The sequence below is a fragment of the Molothrus ater genome, chromosome 4, assembly GCF_012460135.2.
Source record: "Molothrus ater isolate BHLD 08-10-18 breed brown headed cowbird chromosome 4, BPBGC_Mater_1.1, whole genome shotgun sequence".
In the NCBI taxonomy this organism is placed as follows: Eukaryota; Metazoa; Chordata; class Aves; order Passeriformes; family Icteridae; genus Molothrus; species Molothrus ater.
In genome coordinates this window covers 42,843,103-42,859,432 of record NC_050481.2, presented here as the reverse complement: position 1 = coordinate 42,859,432, position 16,330 = coordinate 42,843,103, and the positions used below count along the sequence as shown (strand labels likewise).

Here is a 16,330-nt window from a genome sequence, read left to right as displayed (position 1 = left end):
TATATTCACCAAATATATTGCACACAGTGACTATGGCCTATTACTGCAACCTGTATATGTGTTCTCTAAAGTATGTGATCTCTAAAAGTTACATAATCACATGATCAATTTGAAATATTACATCAATAAATGTGATTCCCTGATGAGACCAAGAGATAAGCAGAAAAGAACTTGGTTCTGAGCATTTCTCTGTGTGTGGTGGGGTCACTTCTTTCCTATTCTTCTTCTTTGAATCAATTCAGAGCTAAAAATTTATATGGTATTCTTAAGCTGTATCATAATTTTATCTTTTTCGTGCTTGCTTTTTAATTTACTTATTTGTTCAGTGTAGCACATATTTATGTTATGACTCCAGAAATGGAAATAATGTGGAAGTAGCTAGGCAATATTGTTGTATAAAACAACCACCCAAGATATTGTGAATTAAAGGTTGTTCCTACTCACTTTTCTGAAGAATCTGCAGATACACCTGGTTAAGTCAAATATATCATTTCAGAGCAACAGAAGTATTTTGTTTCTTCTTGGATTATCTTTGTTGGCCAAGGAATGAATTGAAGATGAGAATGGAGTACAAATAGAAAAAAAAAGATTGGACTATGTAATTAAGAGTACAATGTATCAAATATAATGTTGAATTAAACAACATAGACAGACATACAGATTAAATCCCATATTTGTATGGTGCCTGTAAAATTTTATTTAATTTCTAAAGAGTGAAATAATACTCATAACCTTGCCAACTTCTGTGCTATATGGACCTCTTTAAAATAGTTTTAAAAATAGATTTCAATGGAGTCTGACTTCAAAGAGGACAATGAGAAAAATATGGTCTTAGGGATTCTAGGCAGGGCAGCATTGGTGATCCCGATGTGTGCTGGTTGTATTAAATAAGTGCATTTAATAAAACAAACATGGTTATGTCTTGTGGGTCCATCCATCACTTTATCCCTTGGTCTGACTCCAGTCACTAATATTTTACTAGAATGTAATACCTGGAGTGCATGTAACAGCAAATGTTACAGATTGGTGAGGTAATAGCAGTACCAAGAGGATTACTTTCTGCACCCTTAAGGATGTGGAAAATGTTTACAACGGGGATCCCATCCATTCTCCATCTGAGATATTTCCTGGGATCTGACTAAGTTAGCTAATAACTATCTTCCAATTATTCCTCTTTCCTTTATTGTTTCTGATGACTGTTTTGCTTGAGTGGATTATCAAAAATTGTTTCCTTTTTGTCCTAGTTTCTTCACTAGTATTAAATTGGTGAATCTTGACAAGCCTAAAACTTGCCTTTGTGTCTTAAATTTCTGTGTCTCCCCCCTTATATATAATGGCAGGCTGGTAATATTTGGACAGTTTAAATTTTGCAGCAAAAACCTCTTTGTCATAAAATCAGGAAAAAATGGACAACTACTGCTTGAATCAAATGCTCAATTAATTACTGTTTAATTAATTACTGTTTTACTGCATATCTGTTTTAGGGGGTTTCAAAATCTCTCTTCCCAGATGCTTCTCATATCTCCTCTGTCTCAATAAAACATTAATCTTTCACTTTTTCTTGCTTCCAGCCCTTACATGCCTGTATTTTGTTTGCTTTCTTTCACTTTAGAAAGATAAAGCGAAATTACCAAGATAGAGCCAAAAGTTGTATAAGAAAAATATAATTATGTCTCTGATGTGTCTGATATGGCTTTCAATCCTAATTAAATTTGGCTATCTCAAAGATAATCCATTCAGTTTCTGTGAGGATGCACTCATTAGCATGTTGCTGGGGGAAGTGCTTATAATAGAGATCTTTGTAGGGGGGGTTTAGTTGCTGTCTGTGTAGAGGCTCATTAGCATTGATATAGGATTTCCCTCCCCCTCTCCCCCCCGAATATTTATTTTATTTAATTAAAAAGACATTCCTTAAGCCATATGAGTTTTGCCTCATAATCATTCCCAAATCCTGAGATGTTATTTTACAACAGTAGTGGAGAACCACCTACTGGAAATCATGCATCTTGCAGTGCAGTCCATGATTCCTTCGTGCCTGTTGTACCTTTTCGAATTCTCTGTCCCAAATGAAAAATGGCTCTGAGGAGCCATTTCTAAAATAAACAAACAAAAAGATAAGAAAACACATGAACAAGTTTGCAGCCAATTCCAGAATAGGGGCAGAAAATAAGAAGAGAAAAATCATCCTCCAAATGACAAGCAGGAATCAGAGTAATGATGCTGTAAGCTCATACTGTGCAAAAGAAAACACACAGTTATGACATATACAGGACTACACTAAAATATTAAAATACTCCATTGTTACTGAAACATACTACAGTCAATTTGATTTTTTTTTCCCCTTATGAAAGTATTACATTTTTTATGTAAGTTTGTTTGGTTGGGTTTTTTTTCTGCAGGAAACAATAGGAATGAGGGAGCTGTATTTTAAGAATAAGGCACAGTGAAAAAAATAAATTGTACTCAGTGTACTAAGGGCAGTATTTTCTCAAGTTCTGCCCCCACCTGCCATTGCTGTGGCAGATTTGTCACTAAGACAATTGAAAGCATCTTGTCAACAGCAAGACTGCCAATATTGTGATAACTATCCAGACATGATACCTGAGTTCAGAAAAATAGGGCATTTGTTAAAAATATAATAAAAATTACAATAAATTAACTTCTTTATTAACTGCAGAATTGCAGTAGAGATTGATAATATATATTCACACAGAGAGCTTCCATCAAACTGTTGTAGATTGTTTTCAAAGTAATTTCCTTTGTGGCTATACAGTCAAGTAGCTCATCATAGAAATGGGAGAAAGATTCTGCTCTAAAAGGCAGTCTTACACTCACCTCCTTCACTCACTCAGTATTATCCAGAACTTTGGTATGGGGGAACGTGCTAGAGATAACAAAATTACTTTTATTGAAACATCTTTATTTTGATGCTTTTCCAATTATTTAGCTCCTTTTCTAGATTACAGACAGATTAATGGATCATTGAAAAGGATTCATGTATCTTTTTTTTTTCTTTAGCAAAATACATTAGTATGAGTCCTAATATGGGAGAGATGAAGACTAACTACTTTCCATGTTGCACCAGTAGAATGTTTCTCTGACAGGATCGATTATGAGACCTATGTGAATGCTAAATGCTTTTGCTTTAGAAACTCAGTGTAATGGAAATGCTGAAAATGCTGGGGGTTTTTGACAAGGACCATCCCCACCAAATGAAAATCATATCTACGATACCAGCTTCACTGAAATAGCAATCCTGAGTGTGTTATCCAAGCCCAGTCCCCTGAAGGACTAACTGCTTCACTGTGAGGGGAAGAGGAGGGCCAGGCACTGACCTCTCCCATGTGGTGACAGGACAGGGCCTGAAGCTGCATCAGGGCAGGTTTAGGTTGGATATTAGGAAAAGTGTTTTATCCAGAGGGTGGTTGGAACAGGCTCCCCAGGGAAGTGGTCACAGCACCAAGCCTGACAGAGCTCAAGAAGTGTTTGGAAAACACTGTCACATGGTGTGACTCTTGGGGTGTCCTGTGCAGGGCCAGAGCTGGATCTTAAAGAGTCGCTTCCTACTCAGCATATTCTGTGATTCTCCTTAACTTCAGTTAAATATCAAGCACAGTGCACAGGCTTTTATGCACAACTATAGTTTTTTAAATGCCAAACCCTCTGTTTATATTTTTTTCCCCCAAAGTAAAGTATAAAGAACCTAGATGCGTAAACTCCATCTAACTGCCACAAGTTAAGGAGCAAAACACACCATAGGTGGACAGGAACAGAGCAGTCGAAACTGCTCCAAACGAGGGCAAGAGCTGATCCTCGTCCACGCTTAGGGTTTCGACATGATTTTACTTGTCTTCCATTCAGGCAAAAGCATTTATAGAGTTCATCACTGTTTTCGTATTTTATTTTGTAAGAAAAACACGCTCAGCGATTCCCCGCCAGCCGCACAACAGCGCTGGACGCGCCCCAGTCCTGTCATGGGGCGGGACCGTGCCCTGAGTGGAAAACTACCGCTCCCAGGAAGCACCGCCGCCAGCTCTGGGGCGCCGCGCCCCCCGCACAATGCACCTTGGGAGTTGGAGTTTCTTCTCCCACCGCTCTTCTCCCCACCGCCTCGGCGGTTGCGCGGGGGATCCTCGGGCGCTCTGCGGTGCGGGTCGGGGGGTGGCGCGCGCAGTGCGGAAGGGCATGGGCGGGCGGAGGTTACCAGGTAACGGTGAGTGTCTGTCTGTCCGTCTGTGTCTGTATCCCTCCGCCGGGAACCGCCCCCCGCGCCCCCGGCGGAGTGGCGGCCAAGATGGCGGCGGTGGCTGAGGCAGGAGCGTCGTGAGCGCCTCCGCCAGCCCGGTCCCACCGCGTCGGGCGAAGCGAGGCCGCGCCGCTCCTCCGCCGCCCGAAGGCGAAACGTTCGTCCGGGCAGCCCGGGCCCCGCGAGTAGCGGCCGGCGGTGGAGGAGGAGCTGGGCCCGGTGACCTCCCCTCCGGCGCGGGGTGAGCCGCCTTCTCCTGCCCCTGGCGCGGCGCGCTGCCCCTTCCCCGTCCCTTTCCCCTAGTGGCGGCGGGGCCGCGCTGGTGCAGTGGGGCAGGGCGGCGGCCCGCCAGGGTGGGGGCGGACTCGGAGACAGGTGCGCGGCGGCGGGGAAACCGTGCGGGAGCGGCGGGCTGTGCGGGCCGCGCCCCTCGCACAGGGCAGGGCGCGTTATCCGCTCTCCAAGGAGACGCCGCCGCGTTCGCGGCAGTGGAGGCGCCTTGAGCAGAGCCCGCCTACCCACGCAGCCCGCGGCGCCCGGGCTTTGGCGCCGGGAAGGAGCGGGATCTCTGCCCGCCGCCCCCGGGCCGGGAGCGCCTGGCCCGCCTCAGGCAGTGAGCGGTGCGGCCGGCAGAGCCGCCGGGCCATCGCTCGCTCCGGAGCCGGCCCCGCTGGCGGCGACGAGACCTGCCGGGCCTGCGCTCGGCCCCTGCCGTTGGCATCGGAGCGGGTCGGGACGGCGGAGGCTGCGGGCGCTGGGGAGGCCCCGGCGCTGGAAGCTGTGAGTGCCGGACACACCGCCCATAGCCGGGGTGTGTGAGTGTGCGGCTCCTGTGAGCGCTGGCCGGAGCGGCGGGAGAGGATTTGCTCTGCTGACTGCTCCTGTGTCATGATACTGTATGGTTTGCTTTTACGGAGTTAATGGCCAGGGAGGAGTGCACGTCTTAAAAAGCTAAACTTAAAAGGAATTATTTGGCCCCATTTTCAGCCTTTATGGTGCTTTGATGGCTTTTTTTGACTTTCTCTTTTCCTTTTAATTTTTTTTGATTGTCAGAAGTTTCCTCTCTGCAGTATTAGGTGCTCCAGAGAGCTCCTGCATTCACATGAATGCTACGGGAAAAAATTCTCAAGAGCATCTTTACTGTAGAAAAAGCCTTTTGAAGTACATACCTTAGTTTTGTTTGTGTGTTAAGTAGTGTTTCTTCTGTGCAATCTACACGTTGCCGATACATGTGCAGAATGTTTTGACTCTTGTCTTACGTGTTTTGCTTATAATTCTGCATGTTATCTGAGGTTATTATTTCTGTAGAAGGTATAGTTGAACGTCGTATTTTTTTCTCAAGTCCCTGGTAAATGTTGTAAGGCAGTAGGCACATGCCTAAAAGCTTTTGTACAGATGCTATGACTTGCAAGAACCTGAAATTAGGAATTGGTTGCTGTAGGTAGATAGACAGGTAGATAGTGGGAAGATAACAAAGGTTTTAGAAGAGGATTTTTTGTAGAAATAGCTGGTAAAATGAAAACAAATAAAAAAATGTATATTGGTGAAATGTGTATGTGGAGGTGGAAAGAACAGCTTCATGTGAAAGAAACAAAAACCTAGCTGAACCTCTCTGTGTTTTTCAACTGAGTTAAAGAGGTAATATACCATCAGAGCTCTCTGATCTTAAACTTGCTTGATTACAATTACAGTTCATTTGGAGGTATCAAAGACTATAATATTAATATTTAGAAACTTTCGTTTTGGTAAGGGGCTGGTTCTGTTGGAACACTTTAAATTCCACTTGCTGGAAACAATGAAGATACTGTTATTTTTGAGCCGTGTTTGTCAGGGCATGTTGATGTATGCTGGGTCTCCTTGCTTGAGAGTCCTGTAATTCACAATATTCCATCTGGGGCTGTGAAATTACTTCGGAGGTAATGGAGTCTCCTACAGCAAAGATATTTGAGAACAGGTTTTGTGAAAGTTTTAGAAAAAGTAAATGTGAGTAGTTACTTGTATTATGTAGAGATGAATGCTGCCACTTCTTCTTACAGTGGAAGATAGGGGAAAACTACTTTTGCTATGATTTTAGTAGAATTATATAATGTGATGATGAGGAAACAGCTTAGAGAATTGGACTGTAAACCCAGATGGCCTCTAATCTTCCTCATAATGCTCAGTGACATAGGTCAGGATACAGTGTCTGTTGAAATGTTGGGTCTTACACATCTGCAAATCCGAGCAGTTTATCTGTAACTGGAGATAGTTCATTAAAATCATGGCTGCTTTTGAACTGATAACTATGCATTTGCTTTGGATGCTTGTAAATTTTAGCATGAGCTTCCCTGTGAACTTTTTATAGGATGTACCCTCTGGTAGCATGGCCTAGTGGGCACTTCTGTTGGGATGAAGAAGGGAGTGTGAGTCCTTGTGCAGGGACAGTAGGGCAGAGTTCCCAAGGCAGAGGCACTTGCACCTGTTCTGTGTGTGTTGTGGTTGTGGTTTAGAGATGCAGAAGAGGAATGACTCCAAACTGTTACCGTGACCTAGGCTGGCACACTGCCGAGTGGAGATGTGGTTATGGTGTAAGGAGCATGCCTGCTAGATCCCATTTCCTTTATGATTTAGTAATTGGCTGTGTTTGCATAGGAATACTGCCTGGTAAGTGTGCCTCTTGAGAGGGCTGTACTGTGTGATTTTGATTGAATCCTATACCTAAGCAAGATAGATGTGCTAGGACAGCTTTTAAACTTAGTTCAAGATTTCTGTTTTCCTTTCTGGAACTGATATTAATAAAAAACAACAAACTGCTTAAATACTTTGTATTCTTTAGTTTTGGGTGATTTCTTCACCTGCACTCTGTGAAAATTAGTAGATAGTTGCAGTAAAATGTTGAGAAAGTGGTTCCTATCAACTTCTATATTTATATTTTTTCAGTTAAGCTTAGGGTTATGTTCTAACATAGTGGTGGAAATGAGCTGGAAAAAGTAAATCTGTGCAAGACTGCTTTTCTTCTGCATCTGTTACAGTTGTTCTTAGTTAAATTTTGTAACTTTCTGCAGTGGAATTGTGCCAGCAGCACTTAGCAAATATAGTTAGTTACATATTCACCTTTTGGAACAGGCTAATCTAGTTTTACTCTCATAAAGGAATACTTTTTCTGATCTTTCAGCTTTAACAATTTTTTTTAATTCTAATGTCAAAACAAGAAGAGAAAATGAAAACATCAAACATTTAAGTTACTTTATGTTGCACAGAGTGACACTGATGGAGAGCAGCTAAGCTCTATGAAACTCACGGTTTTGTTTGGTTTTGGTAGAATCTGTAATGTTAGTGGCAGGTCATTCACTGCTTAAATAGCTTAATGTGTGGTAATGAAAGTAAAAATCCTTTTACTGACGTCTGTCTTCCATGTATTTTTTCAAGTGTGTCATTCAGTACTCTGTTTTCAGTATCTCAGTATTAAAATGGATGTGAAAGTTTGACATACTGGGTCTCCAGAGTCACTCACTGTATCAAATAGACATCGCCCTGGGCCCGGAAGTGTAGGCTATATGAATTACAAAGCAGCCTTTCTGAGCACTGTAGAGTTTGTTTTAAAGTAAAGACAATTGAAGCCCTCAGAAAACCCCCAAATCTTTCTTTCACAGATCAGAGGTTAAAAAGCCCTGAACTCACAACTACTGTTCCTTATTTTTTTAATGTCAGTTTCTGTGTTCTTCTCATCAATACATTTCTAGTAACAGAGAGTAGTAAATGGGGAGTTTAGTTTCCTAAACAGCTTTGTGTTTTCATCATATAATGAATATGTAGTTGTCTTCTCAGATCATGAATCTTTAAAATTTTCTATGTAAACTGATTTTAATACAGCACATTTCTTTCAACTCCTTATAGATTGCTTTTGTTGATCACTTGTCATGGCAGCAGGAGGTGGTCCCTTTGAAGAAGGCATGAATGACCAGGACTTGCCCAGCTGGAGCAATGAGAGCCTTGACGACCGGCTGAACAACACGGTAAAATTCTTCTTTTCTTTTTGTTGCCATTTGATGCTGGACATTAGAATTACCAGCTAGGTTCTGATAGTGGCAGGTCACGATGCCAACCCCTAAGCCTCATCATGCATGGCTTTGCATCCAGTGCAGCTTTACTTGGAAAACCTGAGCTAGCTGTAAGGAAGCAATGGGTATAATTCAGAGATTGTGAGGTCTGTAGGGGTATTTATGGCAAGCCATTTGGGATAAATAAAGTAGCCAGACACAAAAGCATTGTAGGTGACAGGAAAGTGAAAGCTGTTTAAAATAGCTTTCACTAAGAGTTTAAAATGTTCTGAACTCCTGAAAGTGAAGTCCCCAGCAAAGAAGAAAAATACAACTTGAGCTTCATTTGAAGTTAATTTAATGCATTTAGGATGAAATGGATTTAAAATTTCCTGATAAGCTATTTTTAATTATGCAGTGGAGAAAATTTTATTTTGTAAAGTGACATTTGCTCTAGAAAACTCAGTGCTTACTTCAATGTGGCTTGCTATTTTTACTTCTAAAATGGAAGTAAACTCTCTCACAGAATGCTTTTTGTCTGGGTGGATAACAAATACCTTTTTTTTTCTCTCTCCTACCCCATAAGGACTGGGGAGGTCAACAGAAGAAAGCAAACAGATCTTCAGAGAAAAACAAGAAAAAGCTTAGTGGGGAAGGTGAAACAAGACTTACTAATGACATATCTCCAGAATCTTCACCTGGAATGGAACGACGGAAGACCAGAACTTCTCATAGCTTTCCTCATGCTCGATACATGACTCAGATGTCTGTTCCAGAGCAGGCTGAATTAGAAAGGCTTAAACAAAGAATAAACTTCAGTGATCTCGATCAGGTTTGTGTGAATACTGGCTCCCACTAGAAATGTGACTCCAAAATGTATTCAGGTTATCGCTTAATAAAGTGACAGATGAGTACAGAATCCTTTCATAAGTGATCAAGGTAAAAAAAAAAACAAACCTATAGCCACCATGACAACCAAATCAAAATTTTGGTTTTGAACTTCAGGAAATAAGAGAAAGTTCAGGACTATGGCTTTCCTCTGTTTGTGTGATAGCTGTCTTCACTTTCTTGCTCTCAGCCATTATAAAATTCCTGTGTCCTCAGAGCAGTATTTCTTACTCATCATACTTGTATGCTACCTGAAAATAGCTGTTGTTTTATTTTGAAAATCTGTTCTCAAACTGCCAGTTTGTGATCCTGAACATAGTTACCCTTGCAGATTAAGCAGAGGAGTATAATTAAAAACTGCTCCTCAGTAGAGCAGAGAATTTAATGGCACAATTCTTGAGCCAAAACTACTTTTTTGGAAATACAGCACATTCATCCTTCCCTTTTCCAAAGCTAAGGAAAAGTATGAGGGATTGAGTCTTTTGGAACAAGGCATAAATTTGTGCTAACAATTTCAGAACAGAAATTGTTCATCATTACCAAAGGTTGTTGCTAACTTCTTTGGTTATGATGGTTCTTTCCAGTGTGATTCATTGTGTTGACTTACAGTTTAAAGGCTGGGCAAAAATTCCTCCTCAAATGTATGTTAGGGCAATGTGTTGCTATTCACAAGGTTTTAAAGAAAAGCTGAAGTTTTGAGGTATTATGTTCTGCATAGGAATATGTTACTCTTTTATTACTATTCTTTTCTCAAATGTACCTGGAGAAGTAGACTGCCTTTTGCTACAGTAAAAGTCGAGTTCACAGCAAAAAAGGAACTAAATGCTGAGAAACTACAAAATGTTTTTGGTTCTCATTGTTCTGGGAGGATGGATTTGCTTTCTGAAAACTTTATGACAAAAAAATTATTGGCACTGTCTTCAGCTAACTTTTGGCCCGTTGGTGACTGATTAGGTAACTTTAAAATCAGTCTAATAATACTGTAGTAATAGTAATACAAGCAGGGAAACAAAGCAGTGTTGAGAACATATTGGATGAAAAAATAAAGCAATTTTTCTTTCTTTTTTTTGTATATAGAGAAGCATTGGAAGTGATTCACAAGGCAGGGCAACGGCTGCTAATAACAAACGTCAACTTAATGAGAACAAAAAACCATTCAACTTCTTGTCACTACAGATTAACACTAACAAAAGCAAAGATCCTGCCTCAGGTTCCCAAAAAAAGGAAGGTGGGGTATCAGCGCAATGTAAAGAGTTGTTTGGAGCTGCTCTAAGCAAGGATTTCCTGCAAAATTGTCAAGCATCTGCTCAAGAAGATGGAAGGGGAGAACAAACGATGGATAGTAGCCAGGTATTTACACAGCCTATAAAGTCTACAAAATATTGACTCTTAATCTTCAGTGCTGCTTTCTAAATTTCTTCAAAGTATAAATTCTTATTGAAAATATTTAACTTCTACTCTTCTGAAACGTGAAGAAAACATGATACCAGACTTAATACTACTGTTCTTTAGAAATCTGCTTGTTGGTAGCAGAAATAATAATAATTTTCATTTTAGAGGTTGGTTCCCTTTTATGTGGCTCCAGAAAGTGCTCTCACAGTTGACTGTTTTCCTATATTGATGAGCTCAGTTGCGTTTTAGCCTGTGTTGACCAGAAGCCCTGTGCTTCAGCCTTGCAACTTCCCGCATGCATAAATCTGTCCTTATAAAGGCTGTTGACTTTTAACCACTTGTGGAAGAGTGCTCAGAGGAGTGAAAGTACTAACCTTCCTCCCTTTCATTACTCCTTTGCTGCTGCTGCTGTCACTGTGTCTTGTGCATTGAATACATTGCAGTTGTAGCTGAATGCCTTCAGTAACTTCAGTGTCTTTGCAGATTGTGAGCAGACTAGTTCAGATTCGCGACTATATTGCTAAGGCCAGCTCCATGCGGGATGATCTTGTAGAGAAAAATGAAAGATCGGCCAATGTTGAGCGTTTATCGCACCTTATAGATGACCTTAAAGAGCAGGAGAAATCCTATCTGAAATTTTTGCAAAAGATGCTTGTAAGTTTGAGAACATAATATGTTTGTTTCTGCACTGTAAGCTTTTTTTAGGAGTTGTCCGTTTATGTTTTGATGGTGCTACTGAGGGTGTTGATTTTGGTGTGTAGTACCTTCCATAATTCATTTTTACTGCCCCCTTATATAGCTTTTGATTTGTGCCAATGAAATATTTCAGGCTAGAGAAAATGAGGAGGATGATGTTCGGACTATAGATTCAGCTGTGGGATCTGGTTCTGTAGGTGAGAGCACATCGCTAAACATTGATGTGCAGTCTGAGGCTTCAGATACCACGGTAAGCTGCCTTTTAGCAATTAAGGTAGAAATTAGGGCTTTATTTTGGTTTTTTCATGGGTCTTATGATAGTGTCATAATCTGCAGTTCAATTTCAAAATAGTAAATCCCCAAGCACTCCATTCAGGACGTGTCCATGCATGTGTGGATTTATTTTTTTAATATGAGAAAAAAGTAATGATTCTGTCACAACAGCAATCTGAAGAATCTTTTAAATCTTTATTCTTTCTTCAAAGTACAATGAAGAGTTGAATGTGTACTTTGGCAGAGAACTCACTCACTTGTTGTAGGAAGAAATACCTTTATATACAATTTTTCATCTCTAGGATTGTTTCTGTTAGTGGGGAAAGTTTTTGGGTATTGGGTGAGGGGGGAGTTAAAAATGTATCATTAGTGGGCCATTGTCCAAGCATCTTTCTAGTGACAAGATAGAAGTATTGACCTAACACAGAAATTTCTCTCATTTTTTGGGAAGATGGGCACCTCCTCAGAAAATGTGTTCTGAATTTAGTGCTGAGATGAACAGTCCAAGCTTCCTTTCTATTTATAAAAGCTTTTTTTTTAATGTGGTAAACATATCTTGTAGTAGATACAAAGGCATTTTAATAACTTAAGTTCTGTGTCCTCGATTCTATTACACTGAGGAAAAGTACCAGAGAGCAGGTACTCTTTTTGGCCGGCCAGTTAGCACACTGAATGTCCTATGGATAAGGAGAATTTACCTGCTTGGAAATAAAACAGTTAAAACATTAAGAAGCTTTTGTAATTATTTTTAGCTTTATAAGAACCCTTTTGTAAGGAAGGTCTGTAAGGAAATTTAATGATAGACATGGAAGATGCACTTTTAACTTTAAAAAAATTAAATTTGGAAAATGCAGAAAAAGACGGGTATGTTTTTTAAGAAGTGTCCATGTAAACTTGCAGTTGTCTCAATATTTGCAAAATTTGTGCTGAGTTTTTTGTTTGGCTCTTAATTTTGCATCTAAGCTCTTTCACGCAGCTTGAATGTTTTACATGCAGAGTGCATACTTCTGGTCGTATAATATTGATTGCTGTATGGAGCTTCATTGTTGTGCACATTCTAAGAATGACTAAAATTGTCTTCACTCTTTAGTAGATGTTACTTGATATTAGTTTTCATTATTTGACAAGATAAAGTGGGTAGGTTTGTAACTTAAAAATGTATGCTAAGTTGGAGCACATTTTCAAATTCTAACATACTGAACTATTCAATATAGGAGGTATCTTTTAGTTTGAGTTGTCGGCCCCGCATTGAGGACAAACTAGGGAATTCAGCTGCACGAGAACAGGTTACAGACATTGATGTTACACCAAGCCCTAAAGGGAAAAGAGAGAGAGCTGCTCTGAATGACAGGGAAATCTGGCCTTGTGGGATTAATAGCCAGGATCATGGATTGCTTTCAAAGGTACACTTCAAAATGTTACTTTAGCCTCAAATAGGGTTTATACTGGCTAGTCTTCCCCATTCCCCCACCTCCCTTATTAATTGCTTCAAATGTACTTGTTACTTACACTGAATGTTCCCACTGGATTGCTTATCTGTATCCAGCTGTCTTTTCATTAATTAGTCTTCTTGGCCTCGAATATTTTTTCTTTGAATAGAAATGTTTCACAATTTTTTTCTTCTGAATTGTTAGCATTGAAAGTTAGAATTGATGTAACTCTGTACAGCAGGTTTTATGATTTTACGTTGATCATCCCTCTAAGTTTTGTTGTTCCCTTCTTGGGAAAACATGTTGTAAATGTGACTTTCAGACATTTGTCATGGTTACACTAATAGTCTGCCAATGCACATTTAAACTAATACCAAATACAGAAGACGAATTAGAAATTAATAGCCTTAACTTGTTCCACAAGTGTTTTTCTGTAGCTGTTGATTCCAATACTTAGTTGGAAGGAGGAAAACTTTCAAGACGTCTTGAAAACTTTCTAAAGCGTCTTTTTTAACCCATTATTATGAGCTTGTCTATGTTGTTGTCCTTCCTATGACTTAATTTTTAAAAAGTCTTCCATCATTTTTTTCCCCAAAAATAAGAGACTTAAATGTTTTGTCAAGCTTACTAGTCTAAATGTAGAACTAAGTTTGAAAAATTTATTAAATGCAGTTTCATGAATTCAAGCTAATCTGGTACTTTAGATAAAGCCTGGATTATTTCATGGGTGAGTGAGGTTGATACATATACCCTTGTTCCCTTTCTTCCCCTTGTTCCTTCCTGTGCTGATTTCAGTGTGATCTATTTGGACTCTGCTGTTTATATGAAAGGTGAGGGTTAAACAGCAATCATCAGTGTTAGTTGCAGTGCATCTTTTACTGACACTTTGAGGAGTTTAGAATTCTGGATGTTTTCAGCTTTCTCTACTGGAAAGTTGAGCATTCCTTAGTACCCAGAACTAGTTCATAAGATGCCTGCTTCTAATCTGACATTTGATGTGGAATACTTTGACTGAATTTTCTACTTTGGAAACTTAATACTATATGGATTGAAGATTATGCTTTCAATTTAGTAGTGTTCTTTGTAGATTCTTGTTATTTTCCATTATTTCATGTGCAAAGTGACATAATGCAAATTCAGACAGGATCAGCATATTAACTAATGTCTCATTAAAATACTTTATTTGAGTAAAAGTTTTGATGCAAATCTCCAGCTCCTAATTAGCATTGGATGAGGAAAGTGTCTGACCTCAGCCTGCTTTCATTCTTTCAGAACTATTTCAAAATATTTTTTGAAAACAATGTAGACAGGGTTCTATGCATGTTTTTGTTACGAAATTGATTTACCCAAATCTGGTATATTCTAGTATCAATGCCATAAGTACAGCACATAGAACTAAACACATTATAGGTTAGAAATGAGATAGTGCCCAAAATGTTGTTCTGAAAATTTTAGAGATTTTAGGCCAGTAAATCAGTTGATATCTTGTGTTTTATATAGCTTACCTTGCTTACCTTTAGCAGTCTTAAGGTTAATACCCTCTGTTATGATTTAAAAGACAGAGGCAGGCTTTGGTTAGTCTTTGGGTCACATTAGGGCAGCTGACTGGCTTTGTAAAGAAAAAGAAAACTTAAACCCTCTGGAGCTATAAGCACCTTTTGGTGGTACAGGTTTCTTCCTGTTTGGTGTCTGAGGTCTTTTTATAAATAAAGGACTATCAGAAAGGTGGAGCTGTTTCATTTTTACTTTTTTCCGTTAACCAGGCTGTTAATTTATATGCAAGTTGTTCTTCCTTTGACACTTCTTTTACTGGTTCTCAACAGATGAATGGTTGTAGTTATGGTAATGTTGCTCCATCTCTTGCAGGCCAGAGATCCTCAACAGGAAGCTAAAGAAGAGTTGGAGAACTTGAAGAAACAGCATGATTTATTGAAAAGGATGCTACAACAGCAGGAGGAACTAAAGGCTCTTCAAGGAAGACAGGCAGCTCTTCTTGCTTTGCAGCATAAAGCAGAGCAAGCCATTGCTGTCCTGGATGATTCTGGTATGTGGAATGATGGTGTCTCTTATAGCATGTTAGCATGCTGACTGGATGACTAAAGCTGGAATTGTGAAATACGCATTAAAAAGGCTTTTTTTATTTCAAAGCCTCTGTTTCTGAAGAGTTGACAATGTAACATTATAAAATGATGTGTTATTTAAAAACCCGGCGCTGGTTACTGTGGTTTACCTGTAAAATCCTAAAAGCATGAGTTTTTCTCCTAAGAGTTGGTCTACTCAATGATAAGATTCAAATTCAACTTATGGCAAAATAAATGTTTTTGAAATTTGAAAACAGTGAAACTTTACTATGTGTGTAATGAAGGCATAATCTCTGGGGAAAATAAATAATTTGTGTTTGACTTTCTTATGAGCTGTTGGTTTGTATTTGGGGGAAAATAGAATCATTTGGATCTTTCAACTGCCAATCTTTCAAACAATTTAGTATTGTTTGAATATGAACTTTGAGGCAAAGGCAAAAAGCTTTCTTTTAAATTTATTTCTCTCATAAAGCTTCTTGAAGAACAAGCTTCCAAGACACCATTTGCAGATGTAAATATTGCAATTTACACCAATATGAAAGCTTGGTGTACTGTTAATTTATTATTTTGAGAAAGTGAAATTACCTGCACTGTTGTTAGTTTAGCTATATTAAATAATTGCAGTTTTATTTCTAATAAATTTCTATCAGCCTTGGACAAATGGGTTGTTTTCATTTTGCTCTGACCTTTTTAGCAAAACACAGAGCAAGGCTAAAGTCATTTTGTATGGTCCATTACAAAGCAGCTCTGAGTTGTCTTGTTAGTATTTTTGTAGCATAAGTCATCTTTCAAGAGTAAAGCTGGTGGAAAGGACACAAAATTAAAAATACATGCTGTATTTTTAGAGGGTCAGGATGTTGATGTTGCTAAACCACACATTTTTATTTAAATAGCCTTTATTTTATTTCTGTGGAAAAATATTTATATTTTCCCCTTTTTCTGTATGCCCAGTTGTAACAGAAACTACAGGTAGTGTTTCAGGAGTGAGTCTTACATCCGAACTGAATGAAGAATTGAATGACTTAATTCAACGCTTTCACAACCAACTTCATGATTCTCAGGTTAGTCCTGAGATTGTACTGTATAGATTTTGCCATTATCAGTTTTTATTCTATTAACAGTGCAGTTCAATGTTTGTCTTGCTCATCTGTGTGTATTTGCTAGTGAAGTTATCAGAGTTCCCCCCAAACTTGAAAACTCAGCAAACTTGAAAATTCCTAAGGGTTATTAGCTGATGGATCTATGCTTTGTGTCTCATGGGTTTCCATTAAAGTCTAGAGAAGTAGTTTCTTTATTGCAGTTTCA

The 16,330-nt window shown here is 39.2% G+C and overlaps 1 protein-coding gene across 10 annotated transcripts in view; it reads left to right on the top strand.

Annotated features, from left to right (window-relative positions):
• The first annotated feature begins 4,307 nt into the window (after nucleotides 1–4,307).
• Nucleotides 4,308–16,330, top strand: part of PCM1 (pericentriolar material 1) — a 41,419-nt gene continuing 29,396 nt past the window's right edge. For 4 of the 10 annotated variants that reach the window (XM_036381995.2, XM_036381996.2, XM_036381998.2 and 1 more), the window contains exons 1-8: nucleotides 4,309–4,487; nucleotides 8,123–8,241; nucleotides 8,852–9,097; nucleotides 10,231–10,503; nucleotides 11,029–11,199; nucleotides 12,729–12,917; nucleotides 14,811–14,988; nucleotides 15,977–16,086. In XM_036381995.2, coding sequence (XP_036237888.1) covers nucleotides 8,146–8,241; nucleotides 8,852–9,097; nucleotides 10,231–10,503; nucleotides 11,029–11,199; nucleotides 12,729–12,917; nucleotides 14,811–14,988; nucleotides 15,977–16,086 — 1,263 coding nt within the window. In that variant the 5' untranslated portion in view covers nucleotides 4,309–4,487; nucleotides 8,123–8,145. Of the gene's footprint in view, nucleotides 4,488–4,938; nucleotides 5,027–8,122; nucleotides 8,242–8,851; nucleotides 9,098–10,230; nucleotides 10,504–11,028; nucleotides 11,200–12,728; nucleotides 12,918–14,810; nucleotides 14,989–15,976; nucleotides 16,087–16,330 lie in introns of those variants that run through there. The other 6 variants (XM_036382001.2, XM_036381999.2, XM_036382003.2 and 3 more) reach the window with 4 other exon arrangements.